Here is a 22,034-nt window from a genome sequence, read left to right on the forward strand (position 1 = left end):
CAACATCAATTGTTGACAGATGGTATAAAATCTTGGACAGTTTACTTTGAAACCGATTTTGATGAGGAAGTCGACAACGCCGATTAAAGGAGACAGGCGGCAGATACTTGAATCCAGGGACAACAGATTCTAGCAACAGCTATTGGACACACAGCAAGCAACTGCAGAATCTAGCAACACGTACTGGACATACAGCAAGCAACTGCAGAATCTAGCAACACGTACTGGAAACACAGCAAGAACAGAGACTTCATTTTAAAGGTAAGATAATGGAAAATCTACTTTCTTTGTTTTGAACCTTTCAACAAATGGTATGCTTTTGTTAAATCAAGAATAAAGTTTGTAAATACTTCATAACTTGCCCTTTTATAGTTTTCAAAAATATTGAATGACAGTACCGGAACGGTAACTTTGATATCAGACATTTCAACCCAGAGTGACTAAGCGTGTAACCCGATAATTGCGCGATGAGGTACTTCTAACCACAGGAACCGGAACTTGCATTGGGGGAGGGGGGGGGGGGGGGGGTAACCGGGAGTCAGTATAACTTTAAAACAGCAGAAGGCGAGGTCAGAGTTGTAGCCCTTGTTTTGTGTTAAGGTTGCATTGGCTCCTGGTTAAAAAATACCAACGGTCAAGTCAAAGCCCCTAGGTGCACAATAGCATCGTATGTATTGACCCTTGACATCCTTAAAGTTGGGTCAATTAAGTAGACCTATTCGAGTTTTTGACTAAATATACTGGAGCACTAAAAACTATCATGTACTGGACCGGAAGGACAGTGTAATTTTGCCTGCTTAAATTATGTCGCATCATGTGTCGCACCAAACAACAAAAATATTTGTTTTAACACGACTTAATAGTCCTATTCTAGCAAATTAATTGACCTTGGCCTTTGGCTATCATCTTACACATAACTTTAACTTTGACCTTCCAGAAAAAAGGCATTGTCAGGGTCAAAGTTGCGCATAGTCAGAATTAAACAAAATACTAAAATCTGCTATTTCAGAGTATAAATGCAATTAATAATCTTATATTAACGGTTAATTTGAAGTATAGCGTTTTTCATAGCTTTTTTAGTTTTGCCTTTTGATAGTCCATTTGAATCTATTTTTGTATCACCTTTAATGGTCACATATTTATTTTTGCCTGAATATTTCAAATAAATCAAAATAGTTGTTTATTCTGTTTCCCTGAAATGTTTACAAATTTCTCCCCATCTCTTTTAATTAGGAATAAGATTTAAGTTTCAACGTAAGGAACACAGAAATTAGATAATTCTGCAGATGTTTTGGTTAAACACCCTGTGGATTAACAAAAAAAATTAAAAAAGAAATGTTTTTTATGTTGCGGTGATTTGGTATTATATTATATCTACAGAACTCAATTACATGTATTTAACAGAATAGACCGGTATCTTTCAATACTGGAACAGAAAATTAACACGGTCTTGTAGTGTTACATAACCATTCAAGCCGCCCTGTCTACCTTCTCAAGATTGCACCCCTATACAGTATTAGTTCAGCTATGTTTAAACAAGCAATATACGATTGTCAAAATTCAATTTCCATTTCAATAAATTACCAAAGATGAAAATTTTAAATAACGTCGTGAATCGAGGTTTGGTGATTTGATACACAAACACCAAATTTACAAAGCAATGAGTAATTGGAGCACATAGATACCTAATCATTGGAGAAAATCTGATAAGAGTGTATATTATAACAAGGATTTAAATGGAAGTTTTCTTTCGCATTATATAATAGCGATTTAATTGCCCACTATTCTGAAATATGAAGAATTCATAACAATTTTTTTTTTTTTTACTAAAGGTACATTTATGTCTTTATGTGACCTGGTATTGAACAGCGGGTTAAGAAGATTAAAATCGGACGTAGAATTATCCAATTTATTCAATAGAACATTTAATTGACCCCCATAGTCTGTTCACATAAATAAGGACAAACCAACATCTAAATACACGTCAGAGGCAATATACATCGATAAGTAAAAACCTTTACACGCTGCAGTACATACTTTTGACTAGAACTGATCATGCGCAATGGAGTATAGCATTGTAAGCCGAAGAGTGACATGGCTTATACGTTGATATGAAGACTTAATTCGTGATACTCGTATCTAATGACCAAAATATTTTCTGACATTGTTTTTCAGGCTGTAGAGGATTTAAACAGAAGAGTAGAGATGTTAATCTGAGGGATTTAATTATATCAACCTCGGCTTTATAATCATGAGGATTACTGGGAGAAGAACGGTAGTTTAGATATGTGGAATTCTGGTTTTGGAATTATATGGAAAATTCTTATATGTGTGGGTAAGTATGTAACTATCTTTTTTTTTTTCTTTTATTTATTTACAAAAGATTTCCGTGTTGGATTAACAAAGTTCAGTGACAGGTCAATATCTTTTTATATTATTACCAGGCGATATATGTGGTTTATCGCTGTCTGAAAGATCATCCAAAGAGGGGAAAAAAAGACGTTGCGTTTTATAATAATTTGGGAACTAAAAAATTGATTTGGATTCCTTCTCTACCACACTTTAACAGTCTTATTACGGATTTTGATAATAATTGTTTAGAACGTAATGCCGGCACATTAGATTTTGTCATCTCATCATAAAATATTTACGACACTTTCGACGTGGTATCCCAGACTCCCAAATTTGACGTAATCTGTTGTCCTATTCCGCTACAGCGAGCCGTAATTCTTTTCTAGTTGTATTGACACAAGAATTCATTTCCGACCACCGAATGTGTATTGTGTTAATGCGTATGTAAATGGTATCCATTCTAATATATTGATCCCGTAGTTGGATAAACAACCTTTAGTCCAAACCGGGTCGGTGAAATGTGAAGAATAATCTTTTTCTGTTCTGGACTTTGACAATCCATTTTACGGAAAAGACAGAGAGAAATATCAATTTTCTCAGTCCAAAGGGGTCTTTATTTAATCACTAGTAGGTAAATGGCATATGATCTTTAAAGAAGTGGGCAATTTCGAATCAAAATACGGCTTTAAATCATATACATAAATTATTTAACGAGTTTCTGTGCCCTTCTGATTTGAAAGTTCATTCGTCCGATCGATTTTCAGTGATATGGAGGATAAACTCTCTTTCAAACATGCGTTTTTGAACTGCCAATTCTCACAATTAAAAGTCTTTAGGAAAATGGGATCCTTATAATGACTGCAAAGAAGGCGATACAACGCCGATTATAGATATTGTAAACTTTACCAGTCGATGACAATAATCTATAGAGAATTTCAAACCCATCAGAATGATTAATCGTGTAGATTTCTAAGGGCAACGTCAATATTTTATTACACAATTGGTTGGGAAAAAAAATGCATTGAGTGCATCGCTTGAAAGGAATGAGGTTTTTACAGTAGAAATCATTGAAAAGTAAATCGGAAATAAATTTTAAGCAATGACGCTTAACTTGTCAAAAGTCACAAAAACTATCAAACGATAAACCCCGTGTCATAGCAAATGCAATATAAACACTGAGTATTTGATCTAGCACTAACGATTTAATGTGAAAATATTAACTCTAAAAGAAAATGTACGATAAGAATGCATTTCTTACATCGACCAATTTATATAGCCTGAAAAGACGCCTTGTCAAAGCCATAGAAATTGTTATTTAAATATTTTGCACCAATAAACACCTTTTTTTTTTTTTTTTTTTTTTTTTTTTTACAGTGTTTCCCCCTCAAAATTTGATTTTAATTGTTCTTGTGAGTAAATTTCTGTAAGCTACTTACACCAGGTACAAGAAGGATGTTCTTAATACAAACACCAGTGATATAGGTCTATTATATAGGTAGATCGTTAAATACATTACAAGGTGTATTTTAGATCTATTTCAAATTTAACTAATAATTCAAATGTAATAGATATGATAAATAAAAAGTTTAGAGAGAGAGAGAGAGAGAGAGAGAAATACATTTTAACAGGCATTACTTTCTTCTCGAATGTAATGCAAATTTTTAAGAGCATTTTGAGCCCAATGAAAATTTTAACAATACAACATATAATGGTTAGCTTAGGGCTATAAAGATAGGGAAACGAAATGTGCCTTCCTTCTTTACGCGCTGATCCAGGGTTTTTTTCACAGGGGTTTGAACGTTTGACAACAAAAAATAAAATTGAATGAAAAAAAAACCCAACCCTTTCAACACAGCATAAAAATGTAAAGACAAATGTACAATGCAAGATGCATTCCAAAGGTCAAAATCTTAATTCAGGGAAAGAGGGGGGGGGGGGGGGTCCTTCAGTACATGGTTCAAACATACATTTCCACTACCTTTCGTTTATTGCCGCAAAAAAAGTGAGAAACCAAACAGTCTGCTTATCAAATTTTGCATACGATACATTACAGTCTTTGATACATAAAAAATAGTTTTTAAAAATATATAACGGGAAAAGTATATTGTCCAAAAAATTGTAGGCGAGGACAGCCCCCTTTCCCTCCATTCCCTTGCTACGTGCTGATTAAGCCAAAGAAACTTTCAAGATTGAAATAATCTACGGATTCCCTGCCTGATCAATTGTTGTATTCTTTTAGGGTCAATTTCTAATGATGTTCGATGTGTAACTACTTTATGATAATGTAGTAGCATATGTAATGCCGCCAGTCAAAGGTTTACACCGTCCAGATTGCTGTTGGCAAAAAAGTGAAAGGTGTAAATATTGATACATCGAATTTTAACCCTCGGTTAAACATCGAGTATGAATAAGATTGTTACACCAATCACCGGTAATTATGTTTACCAATGTAAATGAAAGGAGGATATCAAACAAATCGCACCAGTATACACTACTTTGAGAACACTTCATGATAATATTGTGATTTGGTTCTGTCCTCATTACTTAGCACACAAAAGTAAAAACTCATTATTTTTCATAAATCATGATGACATATACTTTGTAAATTCCAGGGGGAGGGTCCGGACTCCCTGATCTCCTCCCTCTAGATCCGCGCATGTTAATTAATGTTTACAATTACCGGATGAGAGCGTATATCGCGATCGATCTGCTCTTCTTAGCACGCGATACGTCTTAGTGGAGTTGTGGAAAAGTACATCTATTCGCCAATGTAAATTGGACGGAAAACTGTTATTTCACATCCCAGTGTCATTAAATACAAGCTCAAGTTTGGATTGACGGACTAAGAAAATATTACTGTATATTTCATTTCGGTGCAACTTAAATCCGATGCGGACTCATTTATCGCTGTTGACTCTGAATTGGAGAAAGACATGTATTTTCAGAGAGATTAAATTAAAAATGAAAGAAGGCTCTTTCTCATTGTAGAACAATGTATTGCAATTGTGAAAAAACCACAGCATAAAATGTTCTTGTAAAAGACTGCTCTTCATTACATTTTTGATGATATTTAAGAAATGTCAGAAAAGTGTGTATGTAACATACAGTATGTACATATCAAGGGTAATTTTTGTTTTCGTAGAATACAATGAAAATATTATGAATATGTAGGTGGCAACAGCTCAAGAAGAACTGAACAACACATTCATTTTATGACATACAGTCCAAGCATCCTTTTCACTTATAATAAACTTATTTTTGTGCACGGCACATTAATTAGGAAATCCTGATTTCCTTGCTGAAACTCCTGTTTCGTTATCTGAGTTATAGCTTTGGTACACGACACTTCGGTTTTCAGCGTTACCGGTAAATCGTATTGGATAGTCCAACATTAAAATTTACAAGTAAAACTCGGTTTAGTAAGTTTTAACATTTGCAGAGAACTGTAGATAAACAACTGTAGTCTTCTCTTCAATGTTACGCTTAAAATTGTGAGTACAGTTTATAATTCTAACTGTAATTGAGTAAGATCTCAAAACTAATTGGTATTCAACTGAGTATGAGTTTAGAATTATAGCTTCAGTGATAAACTATTGTTTACGAATTTAAACTACAGATTTCAGCTCTAAAATCATAGAGTTATCAGTTCTAAATGATGCACGATTCTAATCTACCGTTTACAATGAAAAGTGAAGATAACAAACGGTGATAAATCTAATAAAATCGATAAAGACTACAACATTAAGAGTACCGGGGCAAACACGTGCACGGAGTCCTGGACACACCAGAGGTGGGGTCAGGTGCCTAGTCGGAGTAAGGATCCCCTGTTGACCGGTTACACCCGCCGTGGGTCCTCTATCTTGATCAGATAAACAGAGTAATCTGTACTAGTCAAAATCGGTGTGTAAGGAACGGTCTGATAATTGATATGAAACACACCAGACAGCATTCGACCCAACGATAGATTTCATTCTAGAATAAGACCATTATAACGACCACAAAATTTGTGGAATGCTGACTTCAAACGAGACTTTGAAACTCCTGTAACATTGACTTATTTGTCAGAGCTTGCCTTAATCTAAAAAAAATTATCATACGCAGAACACGCTCTCGCGTATCGAATCAGTTGAGAGACATAGACAATCTGAACTGTAGATTTGACTCCAAAATACCGTTATTCTCAATTTTGGATAGCTAGTTTTGACCAGGTCTTAAAACTATATCTAGTTCTGGAAAATGTAGTATTTGCCTTAATACCATTGTTTAGGGTTGAGCCCATTTCAACATCGAAAACGAAGTTAATTAAGGAAACTTAATCTTAGAAACATAAATATACATATTTATAAGTATTTAGTTATTATTATCCTTATCTGAAATTTTAAGTTTAAAAGCCCATAACCATAGTTTTACTACTGAATTCAAAATTAAGTTCCACCTTCATATTCTCATGTAGAGAATATTTTTTACCAAACAGACAGTAATGGTACACTTATGAGGTGAACTAGATTTTTAAAGAATGCATTTTATGCTTTGTGTATCCTTTAACACATTAAGTAAACCTAAAACCACAATAACACTGGTCCGACTTCCTAAATGTTTCTTCAGAGGAAGCTTGATCTGTCATAGGTGTTTACAAAACGTTAAGTAAATACGATTTTAAACACTGCGCATTGTTACGGGAAGTTGACCACCGTCCCGTAAGATTACACTAAATGTTGTATGTATCCACAACACGTAGTAAACTCTCACGTGTTTTCCTTCACTAACTGCTGGGCTAAAAAGGATTTGTCCATTTTAATCCACCTCTTAAGCTCTATGGTCAATACAGCCTCCACTCGTTAGATAAAAGAATATTCTTTATCACACAAACATATTCAATTTCTTTTTAAAAATATTGAGGAACTATTGCAGTTTAGTGAATAGAAAGATTAGTTCAATGAAGTCTTTGCAGATAATAATAGTTTAACCTATTTTTAAAAAAAATCATTACTTGTGGTAAGCCATATACAGAATATATTCAGGCAAGATAGGATATTCAAACAAGATGAAATTGTTTATATTTCTGTATAAACTTCATTTGTACGTCTAATTTTAGAAATATCTGTCTTTTTAATTGCTTTGTTTGTTGTTTTACAATCCTCTCGAAAATCTTTTACTCATATTGCGACGTCTCCACATATTTTAACCCATGCCTGGAGCTCTAAGCCGTAGCAGTGAAGATTATTTATCGTGCCAAAGCCCGCTGAACATTGCAAATCCATTTTTTCAAGGCCTCGTTCGAAATACCCGCGTCTTTCACCTTTATATCGGCGGTGTTTGGCGCGGGCATCAAGGTCCCTCAATTTTAAGCTATACCCTGACCGATCTCTGTCCTTATATCAAGAAAACAGTTAGTGTAATGAGTGGTGATGAATAACAAGAATTTTGTTTTGAATTACGAAATTGATGTGTTTAATATTTTATGTCGTTATGCTTTTCTTTTTCACCGATGTTCTCCTATATCTCCCCAGATTCTCTTATATCTCCCCAAATTCTATAGAAACATTGTTCCCGTACCCACTCGTCATTGTCCAAAAGTATATAAAAACAGCATAATGATTTATAATACGTATAATAATGACCACGTGTTGCACAAAATGGTAGATGTCAATACAAAAATTAGGTCATTTGCATACATGTAGTTTTAATAAACTTCTTCGTTAGATAATTAATTGCAGTGGGTGCGATCATGGCGTTTCGCTGTTTTCCTGGCTCTTTTTGTGTTAAGAATACGTTTGCTAGAGCAAAGCTGTGTTCAAATTCCGGTACACGTGTATGTTTTCTTTGATCTCTTTGAGTTTGAAGATGGCCTCAACATTACGACTTTGACATGCTGCTTTTTACTCAATCATTATGCATTATTAAGTATGTACTAGAACAAATAATGTTCCTAATTGCTATGTGTTTTCTTCGGTATTTTCTCACCAATAAGTGTGCGTTAGAGCACATTTTCCGATAAATGTTTCTGTTCCCCGCTCATTTCACGTTAAGCAGTGTTTTCGCCTCGTTCTCGTTCCAATTTGCCTTTCTCTTGGTCTTATATTTCACTTAGTCATTTTACAAACTCCAGGTTTTCAAGAACAAACGTTGTCCTTATTCTGATCCACATTTTCTAAGCGGATTTGAGATTGATAATTATGTACCAATACGAAGCATTATTTTCACTCCTTTGTATGTTCTCCTCGATCTTCTGTGATAACAAATGTTTACCGGAACTGCATTTTTCTATGTGCGTGTTGTTTGCCAGAACTAATAATAATGATAATAATATCCTTTATTTATACAGGGTTGCACAATTAGTTATAAGAATAACAAATTGCGTTTTGTCTATGCGTGTTATTTACAGAAACTACCGCGTTATAGTGGTATGTTTTGTCTGTGTTTGTGTTTGTTTGCCGAAACTTTGTCTATGTGTGTAGTGTTTGCTGGAACTATGTTTTGTCCATGTGTTTTTCGTTTCGGGACTGCATTTTGTCTGTATATGTGTCGTTTGACGGAACTATGTTTTGTCTATTTGTGTGTTGTTTGCCGGAACTACACGATGTCTTTGTGTTTGTTCCTTGATCGTTTTGCATTGATACGTATGCGCTAGAACAAAGTACCCTAACGTCTGTGTATATTTCCCCGGTTATTACTATAAAACGTGAAAGCTATTTAAACTCCTGTTTTAAAACTTGTACATGTTTGTTAAGCTTTTGCATCAGCAAGTATATTCCAATACATAGCTTCCGTTTGAACGTTTTACATTAATGTTCTAGGGAAAAAAAACCGTCCTAAGTATGCTTTCTTTCATCTTCTGGTATTCTAAATTTCTGTACCACTTGAAGAATCTTTCTGTATAAAAAACAAAACAAAAACAACAACTGTGTACAGGTTTACTTGAATTCGTTTGTATGATTTCTTCGGCATTCGCGTTAAAAGCTTTGCTGATGGAATTAATATCTGTCTCTATTTCTTCAGTCATTTTGTATTTTGAAATGAATAAGTGCTGGGAAGCTTCGTCATATACAACAAATGTACTATGTATCCAAGTTTGTTAAAAACATGACTCGGATATGCATTGTTCAGCCACATTAAGCGTTTAAAACTTTACATTTAAAACAAGAACAGAGACAAATTAATATGTTCTGTGGTGTATATTAAAATTTGCTGAAACAATGACACGGGACTGTAGGGTTTAAAGTTTAAATAGGTGTATGTAGGATTTAAAAATATATCTTCTCAATTATGCAAGCATAATGTACATTCAAGTTCATCCAAGAATCCTGTCACATTAAGGGTTTAAAGCTTTATATTGGAATATAGAATCTTTATAACATTCCTTTCAATACTCACAAGAGTAAAAATTGTCAAATCAATATGCAAGCATCCCTATGTACTGTAAATTCAAGTTTGTTTAAGAAAAACAACCTCCCCACTATAGGGGATGTTAAGCATACATTATTATTATACCCATACTCATGGGTACAGATCTCTACATGCACAAAGTGCCTCAGGTGAGCGATGCGGCTCTGCGTCCTCCTGTATCTTAAGTGTGTGGCATAACAGAGCTTTGTTCCTATTCCTATCAATAATTCAGGATGCACACTTTACAGATGAAACATTTCTAGGTTTATTTGCTCAAACCTGTGGCGAAATGATGTGCTTTAGCAGTTCGGCTTTTGTTTGTTATATTTTGTCTATTATCACAAAAACTGAACAAAAATCGATCTTCGTTCATTAACGTCTCTTTGCCAATGTCCTTATATTACGGCTCGTGATCATCAGATTTCAAGGTCACAGTTTTAATAGATCAGTTTCGTTTTCATTTAAATATTGATTAGATTCCTATGGTTGTTTCACGTCTGCATTATTTTTGGAGAATTTTCGCTCAATAATTAAATGGAGATTTTTACAATTATTTAGTGCTATCTATTGACATCCGATACACAGAGGAAAGCAATTGTTAGTATGGAAGTATTTGCATGTGTATTGGCATTCGCTTTAATAAACATTTGATCACTGGAAATTAAACCTTTGATGCATAAACAAAATCCCTCTATAATGATATAAAATGAACGTAAATATGCAAGAACGTGAACAGTACATGTAGTATGAATATTCTTTGTTGTGTTACCTAGGTAAACGGATCAATTCTGTTGGAGGACAGGACTCGTATAGACTTATGTAATTTTTATCTCAGCAAATTTATACTGACAGACATCTTCACTTTCTGTTTAGTACTTCTTTAAGGAAACCAATTAAATTTACAACTTTTTCTCCTAAATGAGTATAATTCTCTCTGTAATGGATCGGCCTAGAACTAGGTCGTATGCAGATTTATTTTAGGATCTGGGGTAGGACAAACGGAATCGATTGTAATGGATCATCTAAAGTAGGTAATTGACAATGATCAGTTTTGACATCATGTAATCGATGGAAAATTCGATAAGTCGTTATCATAATATTTTAAACAGAGGCGGATCCATAAATTTCTGAACAGGGGCATAGTAAAAGGCCGGGGTATGAAGGCTTTGTTCAAGCCCCCCCCCCCCCCCCCCCCCCGGTGGGTCCAGAGGGAAACCCTGGTGGGGACCAGGGGCGAAGCCGCCAGAAGCTACTGGGTTCTGACAAAATAAGACGCGCATTTTTGGTCGAATTACTATTCTAAAAAAAAGGACAATATTAGTGAGGGAGGGGGGGAGGGGGCTGAATCTGCTAACGATAAAGTACAGCTAAACATAATCTGTAGTTGTCATCTCCTTATCTTTTCAACCATTCATAACTAAAAATCTTATTTGTCCATGAAAAATTCAACTTTCCTTTTAATACGAAATTAACAAAACCACGTATGAAAGAGAACGTGTTTACTTTTGATACTAAAAGGAGGTGAGTAGCGTTGTTGTGGGGTCACTTCTTGGTAGGAGCACACACAAAAAACCCATTTTGCATCGATTTTGAAAATGATATTTTATCATTGATTTAATAAAAAAATCGAATTAATGAATTATGAATGCTTTAAAAGAAAATACTCTGATGTAATCGTGTCCCAGAAAATTGTAATTGTGTTATGAAATAAAATATTGTAACGAGCACACCAATCCATACATGTCCTTATAGAAATGTATACAGCGAAACATGATTCATGGAAGATGAACAAGTCAATTGTAGCATGTAGCTGAGCCAACATCGCTCACAATGTTATCCAAATTAGGCACTGAATCACAGTGACAACACCAAGTTGTATTTAACCTTTTATTGTTCAATCAAACTATATTACACTAGTAGTGGATAAGAATGGCCGCACAATTTTTGTAGGAATCTAGGGAGACAACTAGTATACCAATGAACGGTGGGCAAAACTAGTGGCCCCGCTTTGATGCGAGTGCCAGAAGGGACCCAGGCTTATCATGGAACCACCCCATGTCTTAAATTACAAACCACGCCTGGTGGCCAGGTATACAAGACCCAGTTTTTTCACCCTCTCTCTCGCTTGCTACCCGTATAAGTCACCGTTCAGTTTCAATTCCAACAGGCTTGTAGCCTCTCCTCCTTTTTATAGAGGTAGAGGGGGACCTAGCTCTGACTGCATCGGACCCCAAGCATTAAGTGAAACCAACCGCTTTGATGCAGATGGGGAGAGACATTGTTACCTTCTTGTCTCCCCAATTCCTCCCCCTACTAAATTGCGACATTACGTATGTATTTATATTGGTTATAGTAGAATAAAGGAGAATTAATTAAATAAAAGTCTCATGAATAGCATGTAATTGTGCTACACGCACTTGCTGGCAGAAGACCAGTTAGGTATTCTGATGTCCTCCTCCAGTAAGGATAACCTGCAAAATATAATACTGAGCGCAGGTTAAATTGCAAATGACGATAACCACAGGAAAATAAACAAAGAATTAGGGGAGGGCTGGGTGGGTAATTTTCTAAGCTGTCTGCTTATGGCTACCACTCAATGAGGTTTAAACAGGAAGAGGAAGTGGTATGATTTGGTAGCTCATACCACTAATGGGTATCTCTATAGTCAACTTGTACAAAGTTGTATTCCATCAATTTGTATATATAGTAGGTTGTCACTCAGTTAAAAGAGATTATCTTATATTCATTTCAATAATCCTTATTATTTTGTATTTAAATGAACCAAGAAAGGGAAGTAATAACCTCCAGTTTTCTCTTGCGATTTTCAGCATTATTTAAATTGATCTCAGATGTTCCTTCAATAAACTTTGTCAGTGACAATAATTTAATTTTTTTAGACTGATGAGTCAAAAGCAAATTTGACTTAGGGATGGCGTTTTGTAGTTAGTCTATTCATGTGTAGAAACACGCTGTCGTATAACATGTATGACAATCTAATGTTTAGGTGTACTGAACGCTCTTTGATTATTTGCGAAGATTTCAAAAGTGTACTCCAGTTGTTGTCGAAATTCAAATTTATTAGGAACATATCAAAAGCAAGGTCTGCGCTCGGTAATGAAATTGTCAAGCGGATTTCAAAATTTTATCGCTCAATAAAGGACCTTTGTAGTCAGTGTTTTTCATAAACAGGTCATGGGTTTAAATGGTCAGAAAGAACATATGACGATGTGTTATTGGAATAAAGGACATTATTATATGATGACATTGAATATTGGAGACAAAGAGAACTTATTCAAGGTGTCGGTATAAAGCTGTAAATTAATTTATAGTATAAGACCGATGGAAATCTGTTTTAATAAGAATGAATGAATCTACTGTTTCGATTCAATATAATATATGTATATTTCAAACATTTTCCTGCTTATTAGGTACATTTATTTCCAGTTTATTAGTTTGTTAATGTACATGTAACATGTGACCATATCTGAGCTGAATATGATTTCTTCTTAAAGTCTTTTTATTGATATTCGTTTCATTTTATCTATATATTGCTTAAAATATATATAATATTTTCTTTTGTTGTCTAAGTCATCTTCTTTTTTTTTTTTTTTACATTCTAGGTGTGTTGTTCGAGTGTTTGTCCTTTGTGAAAGGTATGGTTATTTTTATTTTCTCTTGACATAGGTATTATAAATGGGGAATTGCGTCTATCCACACAATACAAACACATTTAACGACTTTCCCGTCTCCAGCATCAAGCCCACAATACCTTAAAAAAAATCAGATAAAGGATAAATTTAGAACCTTCGTTACAACCATTTAGAAAGAATGATAAGCATTAGGAATAAACGATTTCATGTCAGATTAAATTGCTAATTGACAGGGGTTTTCCGATGCACAGATTTTGAAGACATACAATGAGCACACATTTCCGAAATTAATTCTTTTGTGAAAGGAAATAAGGCGAACTCTTACTACAAACAAAATTTAATACATACACAAATATCCATCCATCTAATCTCTCTCTCTCTCTCTCTCTCTCTCTCTCTCTCTCTCTCTCTCTCTCTCTCAGAACACACTTTGATATCGAATAATATATAAACATATACATTTTAAAAGCAAGATCTATGCGAATAGAAATGTGTATCCTGTTATTAAATAGCTACGTGTATCAATGCATGCTTAAAAAATATATATAGAGTATAAGTTATTCATTTATTGTTGATGTTACGAACGTGTTATTTTTATCAATAAAGTAATTAATTAAAGTAAATGTTTTTTTAACACATTTAACATACAGTAACAAAGTGCACGTTTTTAAATCTCAATAATTAACACATTTAACATACTGCAACTAAGTGCACGTTTTCTATCTCAATAATTAACACATTTAACATCCGGCAACTAAGTGCACGTTTTCTATCTCAATAATTAACACATTTAAAATACTGTAACTAATTGCACGTTTTCTATCTCAATAATTAACACATTTAACATACTGGAACTAAGTGCACGTTTTCTATCTAAATAATTACCACATTTAACATACTGTAACTAATTGCACATTTTCTATCTCAATAATTAACACATTTAACATACTGTAACTAATTGCACGTTTTCTATCTCAATAATTAACACATTTAACATACTGTAACTAACTGCACGTTTTTTTTTTATCTCAATAATTAACACATTTAACATACTGTAACTAATTGCACATTTTCTATCTCAATAATTAACACATTTAACATACTGTAACTAATTGCACGTTTTCTATCTCAATAATTAACACATTTAACATACTGTAACTAAGTGCACGTTTTCTATCTCAATAATTAACACATTTAACATACTGTAACTAACTGCACGTTTTTTATCTCAATAATTAACACATTTAACATACTGTAACTAACTGCACGTTTCTATCTCAATAATTAACACATTTAACATACTGTAACTAACTGCACGTTTTTTTTTTATCTCAATAATTACCACATTTAACATACTGTAACTAACTGCACGTTTCTATCTCAATAATTACCACATTTAACATACTGTAACTAACTGCACGTTTCCTATCTCAATAATTAACACATTTAACATACTGCAACTAAGTGCACGTTTTCTATCTCAATAATTAACACATTTAACATCCGGCAACTAAGTGCACGTTTTCTATCTCAATAATTAACACATTTAAAATACTGTAACTAATTGCACGTTTTCTATCTCAATAATTAACACATTTAACATACTGGAACTAAGTGCACGTTTTTTATCTCAATAATTAACACATTTAACATACTGTAACTAATTGCACATTTTCTATCTCAATAATTAACACATTTAACATACTGTAACTAATTGCACGTTTTCTATCTCAATAATTAACACATTTAACATACTGTAACTAACTGCACGTTTTCTATCTCAATAATTAACACATTTAACATACTGTAACTAACTGCACGTTTTTTATCTCAATAATTAACACATTTAACATACTGTAACTAACTGCACGTTTCTATCTCAATAATTAACACATTTAACATACTGTAACTAACTGCACGTTTTTTTTAATCTCAATAATTACCACATTTAACATACTGTAACTAACTGCACGTTTCTATCTCAATAATTACCACATTTAACATACTGTAACTAATTGCACGTTTTCTATCTCAATAATTAACACATTTAACATACTGTAACTAACTGTACGTTTTTTTTTATCTCAATAATTACCACATTTAACATACTGTAACTAACTGCACGTTTTCTATCTCAATAATTAACACATTTAACATACTGTAACTAAGTGCACGTTTTCTATCTCAATAATTAACACATTTAACATACTGTAACTAAGTGCACGTTTTTTTTATATCTCAATAATTAACACATTTACCATACTGTAACTAACTGCACGTTTCCTATCTGAAACAGGAGGATGTGGCGGCTACATTGAGTTGACTGCTGGAGAGACGCGGGATATCTCGTCCACAAGTACATATACTCCTTACGCTAACTGTATATGGGTAGTGAAAGCACCAGATAAATATCTGGTAAATATAGTTCTCAACTTTAAAGGAGAGAAGTCTTCCAGCGGGTCCTGTGAGGATTATATAGTTGTAAGTATACAAGGTATACCGTCACTGTAGCTTCAGGACTGTGACTCTCGATACGGGGAACAATTGGAATGATCTATCCCCCCGGAGAGCTACAATCCCGCCGCTACGGTCACCAATCCCCCCGGAGAGCTACAGTCCCGCCGCTACGGTGACACATTTACGTCACGAACACTTGTGGTTGATTTGTTATTTGTTTACATGTATATGTTGTTTTAGAGGATGTTTCACTCATAGAGAGATTTGTATGAAATGTCGCTGATATAAAAGAGCCAACATATCATATCAGCTCATACCTATGTTTTCAATATTTATTAAAAACAGTGGTATGAGTTGAAATGATATTTCAAGTGATGTAATTTTCTAGGTAAACCGTTCTAGAAGAGCTTCACTTTTGCTGCATGTTTTTGGCACTTTATAGTAATCCTATTATCAGATGAAAAGCAGAACTGAAATACGAAAAATATAATTATTACATTGGATATTGAGTATGGCTTTTTTTAACTAGTGGATACCGTGATAAATATACACAATCACATTGCCCTGTTAAAAGTTCAAAGTCAGCAAACCATGTGCATTCAAAAGAATGAAGGTGCATAACAAAAAAGTTATAGACTATGTCCTCGGACAACAGCTTACGGCTTCGGACAACAGCCTACGGCTTCGGACAACAGCCTACGGCTTCGGGCAACAGATCCGTCCTTGGGTCAAACAAAACAGCTGTTGTCCTCGAACCCAGTCAATAACTGTATAACATGTTATTGCAAAGGTGCAATGCTTAAATAAATTATTTACTTTGCTGGTACATTTTTCTACATAAATAACAGCTTTAGAGCGTGCTACAAAAACGTCATCAGCGCTGTAACTGCTTCCGTTGTCTGGCTGTTTTATTGACCGTGTCCGACAATTGATGTAAAATTAACATGTCTTTCAGTTAACGGATGGGTCTGATTCTGCCAATGAACTTCTGAACACTTGTGATGACCAGACTAATACTGAGCTGAATGCTACCGCGCGATGGATGTACATACAGTTCAAAGCTGATGGTGCTGACACGACCACGGGCCTCACAGCCACGCTTACCACTGCGTACACAGGTCCTGAAATTATCTATCCCTTACGTCAATGAAAAGAAAGATAATCATCTTATCCTTGTGTCTATGAAAAGAAAGACAATTCTTTAACTCTTAAACGCTTATTGGCATGGCATTTTGCAAGCATGAAATCAAGCCGAAATTAAATATTGCTTTCATGAAATTCGTTTCCATTTGATATTGTTGTATTGGTGGAAGTTGATAATTGATTAACGGTTTCTAAAAGAAGCAACATAGCTAGATCATAAATTATTAAAGCTCATGATTTTATGTTTATATATATTTATATATTTCATTTGTATTTTCTAATACACATGATTTGCAATTTACAGTGCAAAAAAGAAACTGAATGCACACAGGTCAAGCTTATTTTGTCTTAATTTCTATTTTCATTTTGAATTATTTAGGAACGGATATGAGTACATTAACAGACCCAATACCAAGTAAGTAATGCTAATAAAAGTAAGCGAGTCACTCAGAACAATTTTACATTTTTAACTTCATCTTGAAAACTACTAGGTCCATTGTTACCATTTTGGTGCGTCAGAAACATCTCTAGGATAAGAGGAATATAAAGTGTGAAATTTATTGCTTTACCACCCCCAGGGCCTCATGGGCAGGGCCAAATATGCCAAAAAGAGGCCATATTTTTTTTAACAAGAGGCCCACAGCCCTTATCGGTCACCTGGGTACGTCAAAAGTATCACTACTCCCAAGGGCTATACAATCTAGAAAAAAATTCCTGTTCTGAATATCTAAGCTAAATTCTAATATTCAGAAACAGTATAAAACAAAATGTGTTCTTAAAACTTCACTGCCCTCAAAAGTACGTACACCGACGAAAGGCTTTACATAATATAATAGGTGTAATATATTAACATTAAAAGATATGACTAATTTGGACCCATCCTAGAGTCAAAACCTTGGGTTGTGAAATTCACCATATTTTTGTACATCCTTTTCTGCTATTCCCAAATACGCATTTAAATTTTATACTGTGTCAGCAAACTTAAAGAGGTCCTTCAAATCATTATAATAATGTTGACACCACCCTGAAACCAAACCCTTACCCCCTAGGATCATGAAATTTGGTAAAGGAATACCTACTCCTTCTGAATATCCATTTAGTTTCAATTTAGTATCAATAGCACTAAAGAATATGTTATTTAAGTGTTTCATACATAAACACTATATACTAAGTTTGGCCCCACCTTGGGGTCAGAACCTCTACCCCGAGGATCATGAAATTTACAATTTTGGTAGAGGCCTTCCTGCTCAACATCGCTATGCATTTAGTTTTTCTTTCACATGTGCGGTTGTAGAGAAGATTTTTGAAAATTGGTCAATTTTGGGAAGTTTTTGCCCCGCCCCTAAGGCCCCAGAGGTGCAAAGAGTCCTGAAATTTACAATTTATGTCCCCCTTGTTCCAAAGATGCTTCATATCAAATTTGAAAAGAATTGGAATGGTAGTTATCAAGAAGTTAAATTTTTTTTATTGTTCACACATTTAATAACTGACCATTTTGGCCCCACCCTAATATCAAACATTTACCCCTGGAATTATCAAATTTACAATTTTGGTACAGGACTACCTACTCTTTTTAAATATCCATTTAGTTTCAATTTAGTATCAATTACACCAGTGTTTTACACATAAACACTATATATCAAGTTCTGCCCCGCTCTGGGGTCAGAACCCCTACCCGGGGATCATAAAATTTACAATTTTGGTAGAGGTCTTACTGCTGCTCTACATCACTATGCATTGAGTTTTCTTACACATGTGCGGTTATAGAGAAGAAGATTTTTTGAAAATTGGTCAATGTTTGGCAGTTTTTGTCCCGCCCCTAAGACCCCAGGGGTGTAGGAGTCGTGAAATGTATCATGTATGTCCCCCTTGTCCCGAAAATGCTTCATACCAAATTTGAAAAGAATTGGAATGGTAGTTATCAAAAAGAAGTTAAAAATGTTCAATTGTTAACACACGAGGACAACCAATTGCAATAGGTCACCTGAGTCCCACACATGTGGTAGAAAAACTAAATGTATGGTTATGTTCACAAAGCCCTCTATCAAAATTGTGAAATTCATGGCCCCCGGGGCAGCGGTTGAAGCCCTAAGACAGGGTCGATATGACCATATAGTGAAAATGGATTGAATCTTAGAAAATCTTCTTCTCTACTCCTATATATATTTGAGAAAAACTAACTACATGATTATGATATCCATGAAGCTCTCTATTTAATGAATAGTGAAATTCATCGCCCTATAGTGAAAATGTATTAAATTTTCGAAAATTTTCTTCTCTACTCCCATATCTATTTGAGAAAAACTAAATGCATGATTATGATATCCATTAAGTTGCCTACTTGAAATTCATGGTTCCTGGGTCAGGGGTTCAGGTCTTTATGAAAATGTACAAAATACTTATTTTTTCTTCTCTACTTTCACAGTTATGGGAGATAAACTATATGCATGATTCTGATATTTGTGGTGATGTCCTCTTCTTAAATTGTTAAATTCACGTCCCATGGGTCATGAGTTTAGGTTTTCTGGACGGTGTCAAAATGATTTATATGCTTCAAACTTTTTCCTTCTTCAGTAATTGAATAGGAATTGTATGCATATTTTGAAAGATAATAAATACGTGCACAAAACATTGAGGCTTAAATCCAAATATGAGGCTCCCTGTGTGGGCTATGATACTCAGGTGATCGTTAAGGCCCGTGGGCCTCTTGTTTTTAATTCCTTGCACTGGTTCATGGTTCGCTCATAACTTCTATTTTGAGCCGCGTTAAGAAGTCTTTCCCACAGTCATCGACAATTTGTTTTCAAACATGTATGGAATCCAAGGGTGTCCCGGATTTAAGATTTTGTGTTTAAAGAAACATAACCCTTAAAACTTGATAACTCATTCGATATCTTTTAACAGATCAAGATTACAAATCTTCAACATTTCTTTTGAATTATCTTTGATCGTTGATCTTTTCCCCTTGACAATGAAAGAAAGAAAAACGTATGTTGTTTTTCACGGAATAAAAAAAACCCCCAACAAACAACAAACTTGTATCATATTGAATCTTACACATTGCTACTTTGTGTTAATACATTGCAATTTTTTTTTTTATTACATTGCAAGTTTCTTCCGCTTTCCTGTATTTTAAATAACCACCTGTTTAAACTTCTTTTTTTTTTTTTTTTTTTATCAGAGTGCAAGTCTCACCAGTTTGCGTGTTCGAACAAACGTTGTATAACCTTGGCCTATCGATGTGATGGGTTCGATGACTGCGGGTGTTCCGTAGATTGTGATGAGCAACAATGTGGGGGTATTTCATTGGGTATGTATTAAACACAGAAAAACTTCATTCATACTGTGGTTTAACATAACCATATCAATGGTAGACGTTATTAACATAAACACAATATATTGATCCAATTATGTTGACCATTAACTTGTGTTGTTTTTATGATTGTACCACACTAAAGAATCGAGAAATCAATGAAACACAAATTTTGGTCTCAGAGACGATCTCCATTGAATTGAGTATTAAATAACAAAACCATAATATAATGACAGCCCACGAAAATTTATAAAACCACAGTAGTACTCGATATTGGTTAATGAGAAAACGGTGAAATCTCATATTCTAAATGTACAATCAGTAATTCAGTTATCTAGGAAAACATATGATGAAATAATTTAAGATACCTACCGACAATTCTTTAAACTTTTAGAAAAGAGCGCCTACATGGGTCTAGGAGCTGGCCTAGGTGTCGCTGTGTTTTTGGGTTGTTTTTTTGGCGTGTATGCATACGAAAAGCGACGGAAGCTGAAAGCCTTGCGAGAGGAGGAAGAGGAGCAAATGGCGTCCAGGCGAAAGGGGAGGGCCAAGGACAACAACAAGGGCAAAGATGATAAAAAGGATGACAAGAAAGTCGCATGGCACAGTTAATACACCGCCATATTGTCAGTCACGTGGTCAAGTTCGTCACATGTATTCCGGATATTTTAAAAATATTTCCTGTCGCGTCACAATCAACGATCCAGTTATGCTTCGATGTATTTTTAGCATGTGGTAATCGCACATCCGATATATACATTTAAAAAAAAAAACCAGTTTCAATACAGCATGGCTATCAGATTTCAAGTGATGTTCAACTGAAGATGTTGGACACAATTTCTCAAACTGCACGATATTCATGTTTGAACAAATTGTAACTTAGAGAGGGAGCGAGTGAAAATGATCTTTGTGAAAGATTTCATGTTTGTGATCGTGTGTTATAATGGTTGTAGGTATTTATATATATTTACTTGAAAAGTATGTACGTGGGTTTATTGTCAACAAAGATCGAAACGTGTACAATGTCGGTTTTTTTTTCTATCACGACCTTTAAACAAATTCTATGGTGTGTTGATGCCAAATTATATTTTGGTTTTGAATCGCGCAAAATGAAAAAGTCATAAAGAAATGTTAAAACTTTGTATCCCAGCATTAAGGAAGTGCGGCTGTAGAATATGTACTATAGTTATTTTCTCATACCAATGTTAACGCCAATATAATATTTTAATGTCTGTTTTAATTTTCATCCACATTGCGACTTTATCCTAACAAGTTGAATTAGATAACGATGTACTATGTATGTTTACTTTTTATTAAACTTTACTCAATACGAGGTACACCTCCAAGTTATTGACAATTGAGATGTTACATTTAAGTGAATTAAAAACAGAAATGATACAAATTGTTTTTCTTGTTTTCTACAAGTCCATCTTTTTCACAATAAGATTTGAAATGTATAACGATGGTTTGACTTACTTAGTCTCTCTGAGGAAAAAAATGAACAATAAGGGCATCATGGTTTTGATGCAATGCTGTTATTAACGTCAGTAAAGTAAGTTTCGCATTGAGGTCAATACATCATGGATTGACCTCACCAACATGCAATATTTGTATATCAAAAGGCTATAGATTTTTTACACTGTCCAGGGCAATTCCCCAACACGTAAGTAAAAGTAGTACATGATGTTTCTGGTACAGCATAACACTATTTTCACACGACCATTTCAAGAGCC

General features: G+C 34.3%; 1 protein-coding gene across 2 annotated transcripts; it reads left to right on the top strand.

Moving 5' to 3' along the window:
• The first annotated feature begins 165 nt into the window (after positions 1 to 165).
• On the top strand, positions 166 to 21,704 carry LOC130053460 (deleted in malignant brain tumors 1 protein-like). 2 transcript variants are annotated; one of them, XM_056160753.1, is made up of 8 exons: positions 166 to 261; positions 2,176 to 2,335; positions 13,359 to 13,391; positions 15,685 to 15,869; positions 16,801 to 16,963; positions 17,368 to 17,403; positions 20,170 to 20,298; positions 20,696 to 21,704. In XM_056160753.1, exons 2-8 carry the CDS (start codon positions 2,287 to 2,289, stop codon positions 20,911 to 20,913), a joined length of 813 nt encoding a protein of 270 aa, XP_056016728.1. In that variant the 5' UTR covers positions 166 to 261; positions 2,176 to 2,286; the 3' UTR covers positions 20,914 to 21,704. The 2 variants fall into 2 exon arrangements, with proteins under 2 accessions (XP_056016728.1, XP_056016727.1); XM_056160752.1 differs by lacking the exon at positions 166 to 261 and adding an exon at positions 1,685 to 2,077.
• The last annotated feature ends 330 nt before the right edge of the window (positions 21,705 to 22,034 follow it).

Source organism: Ostrea edulis, chromosome 3 (genome assembly GCF_947568905.1).
Source record: "Ostrea edulis chromosome 3, xbOstEdul1.1, whole genome shotgun sequence".
Taxonomy (NCBI): domain Eukaryota; kingdom Metazoa; phylum Mollusca; class Bivalvia; order Ostreida; family Ostreidae; genus Ostrea; species Ostrea edulis.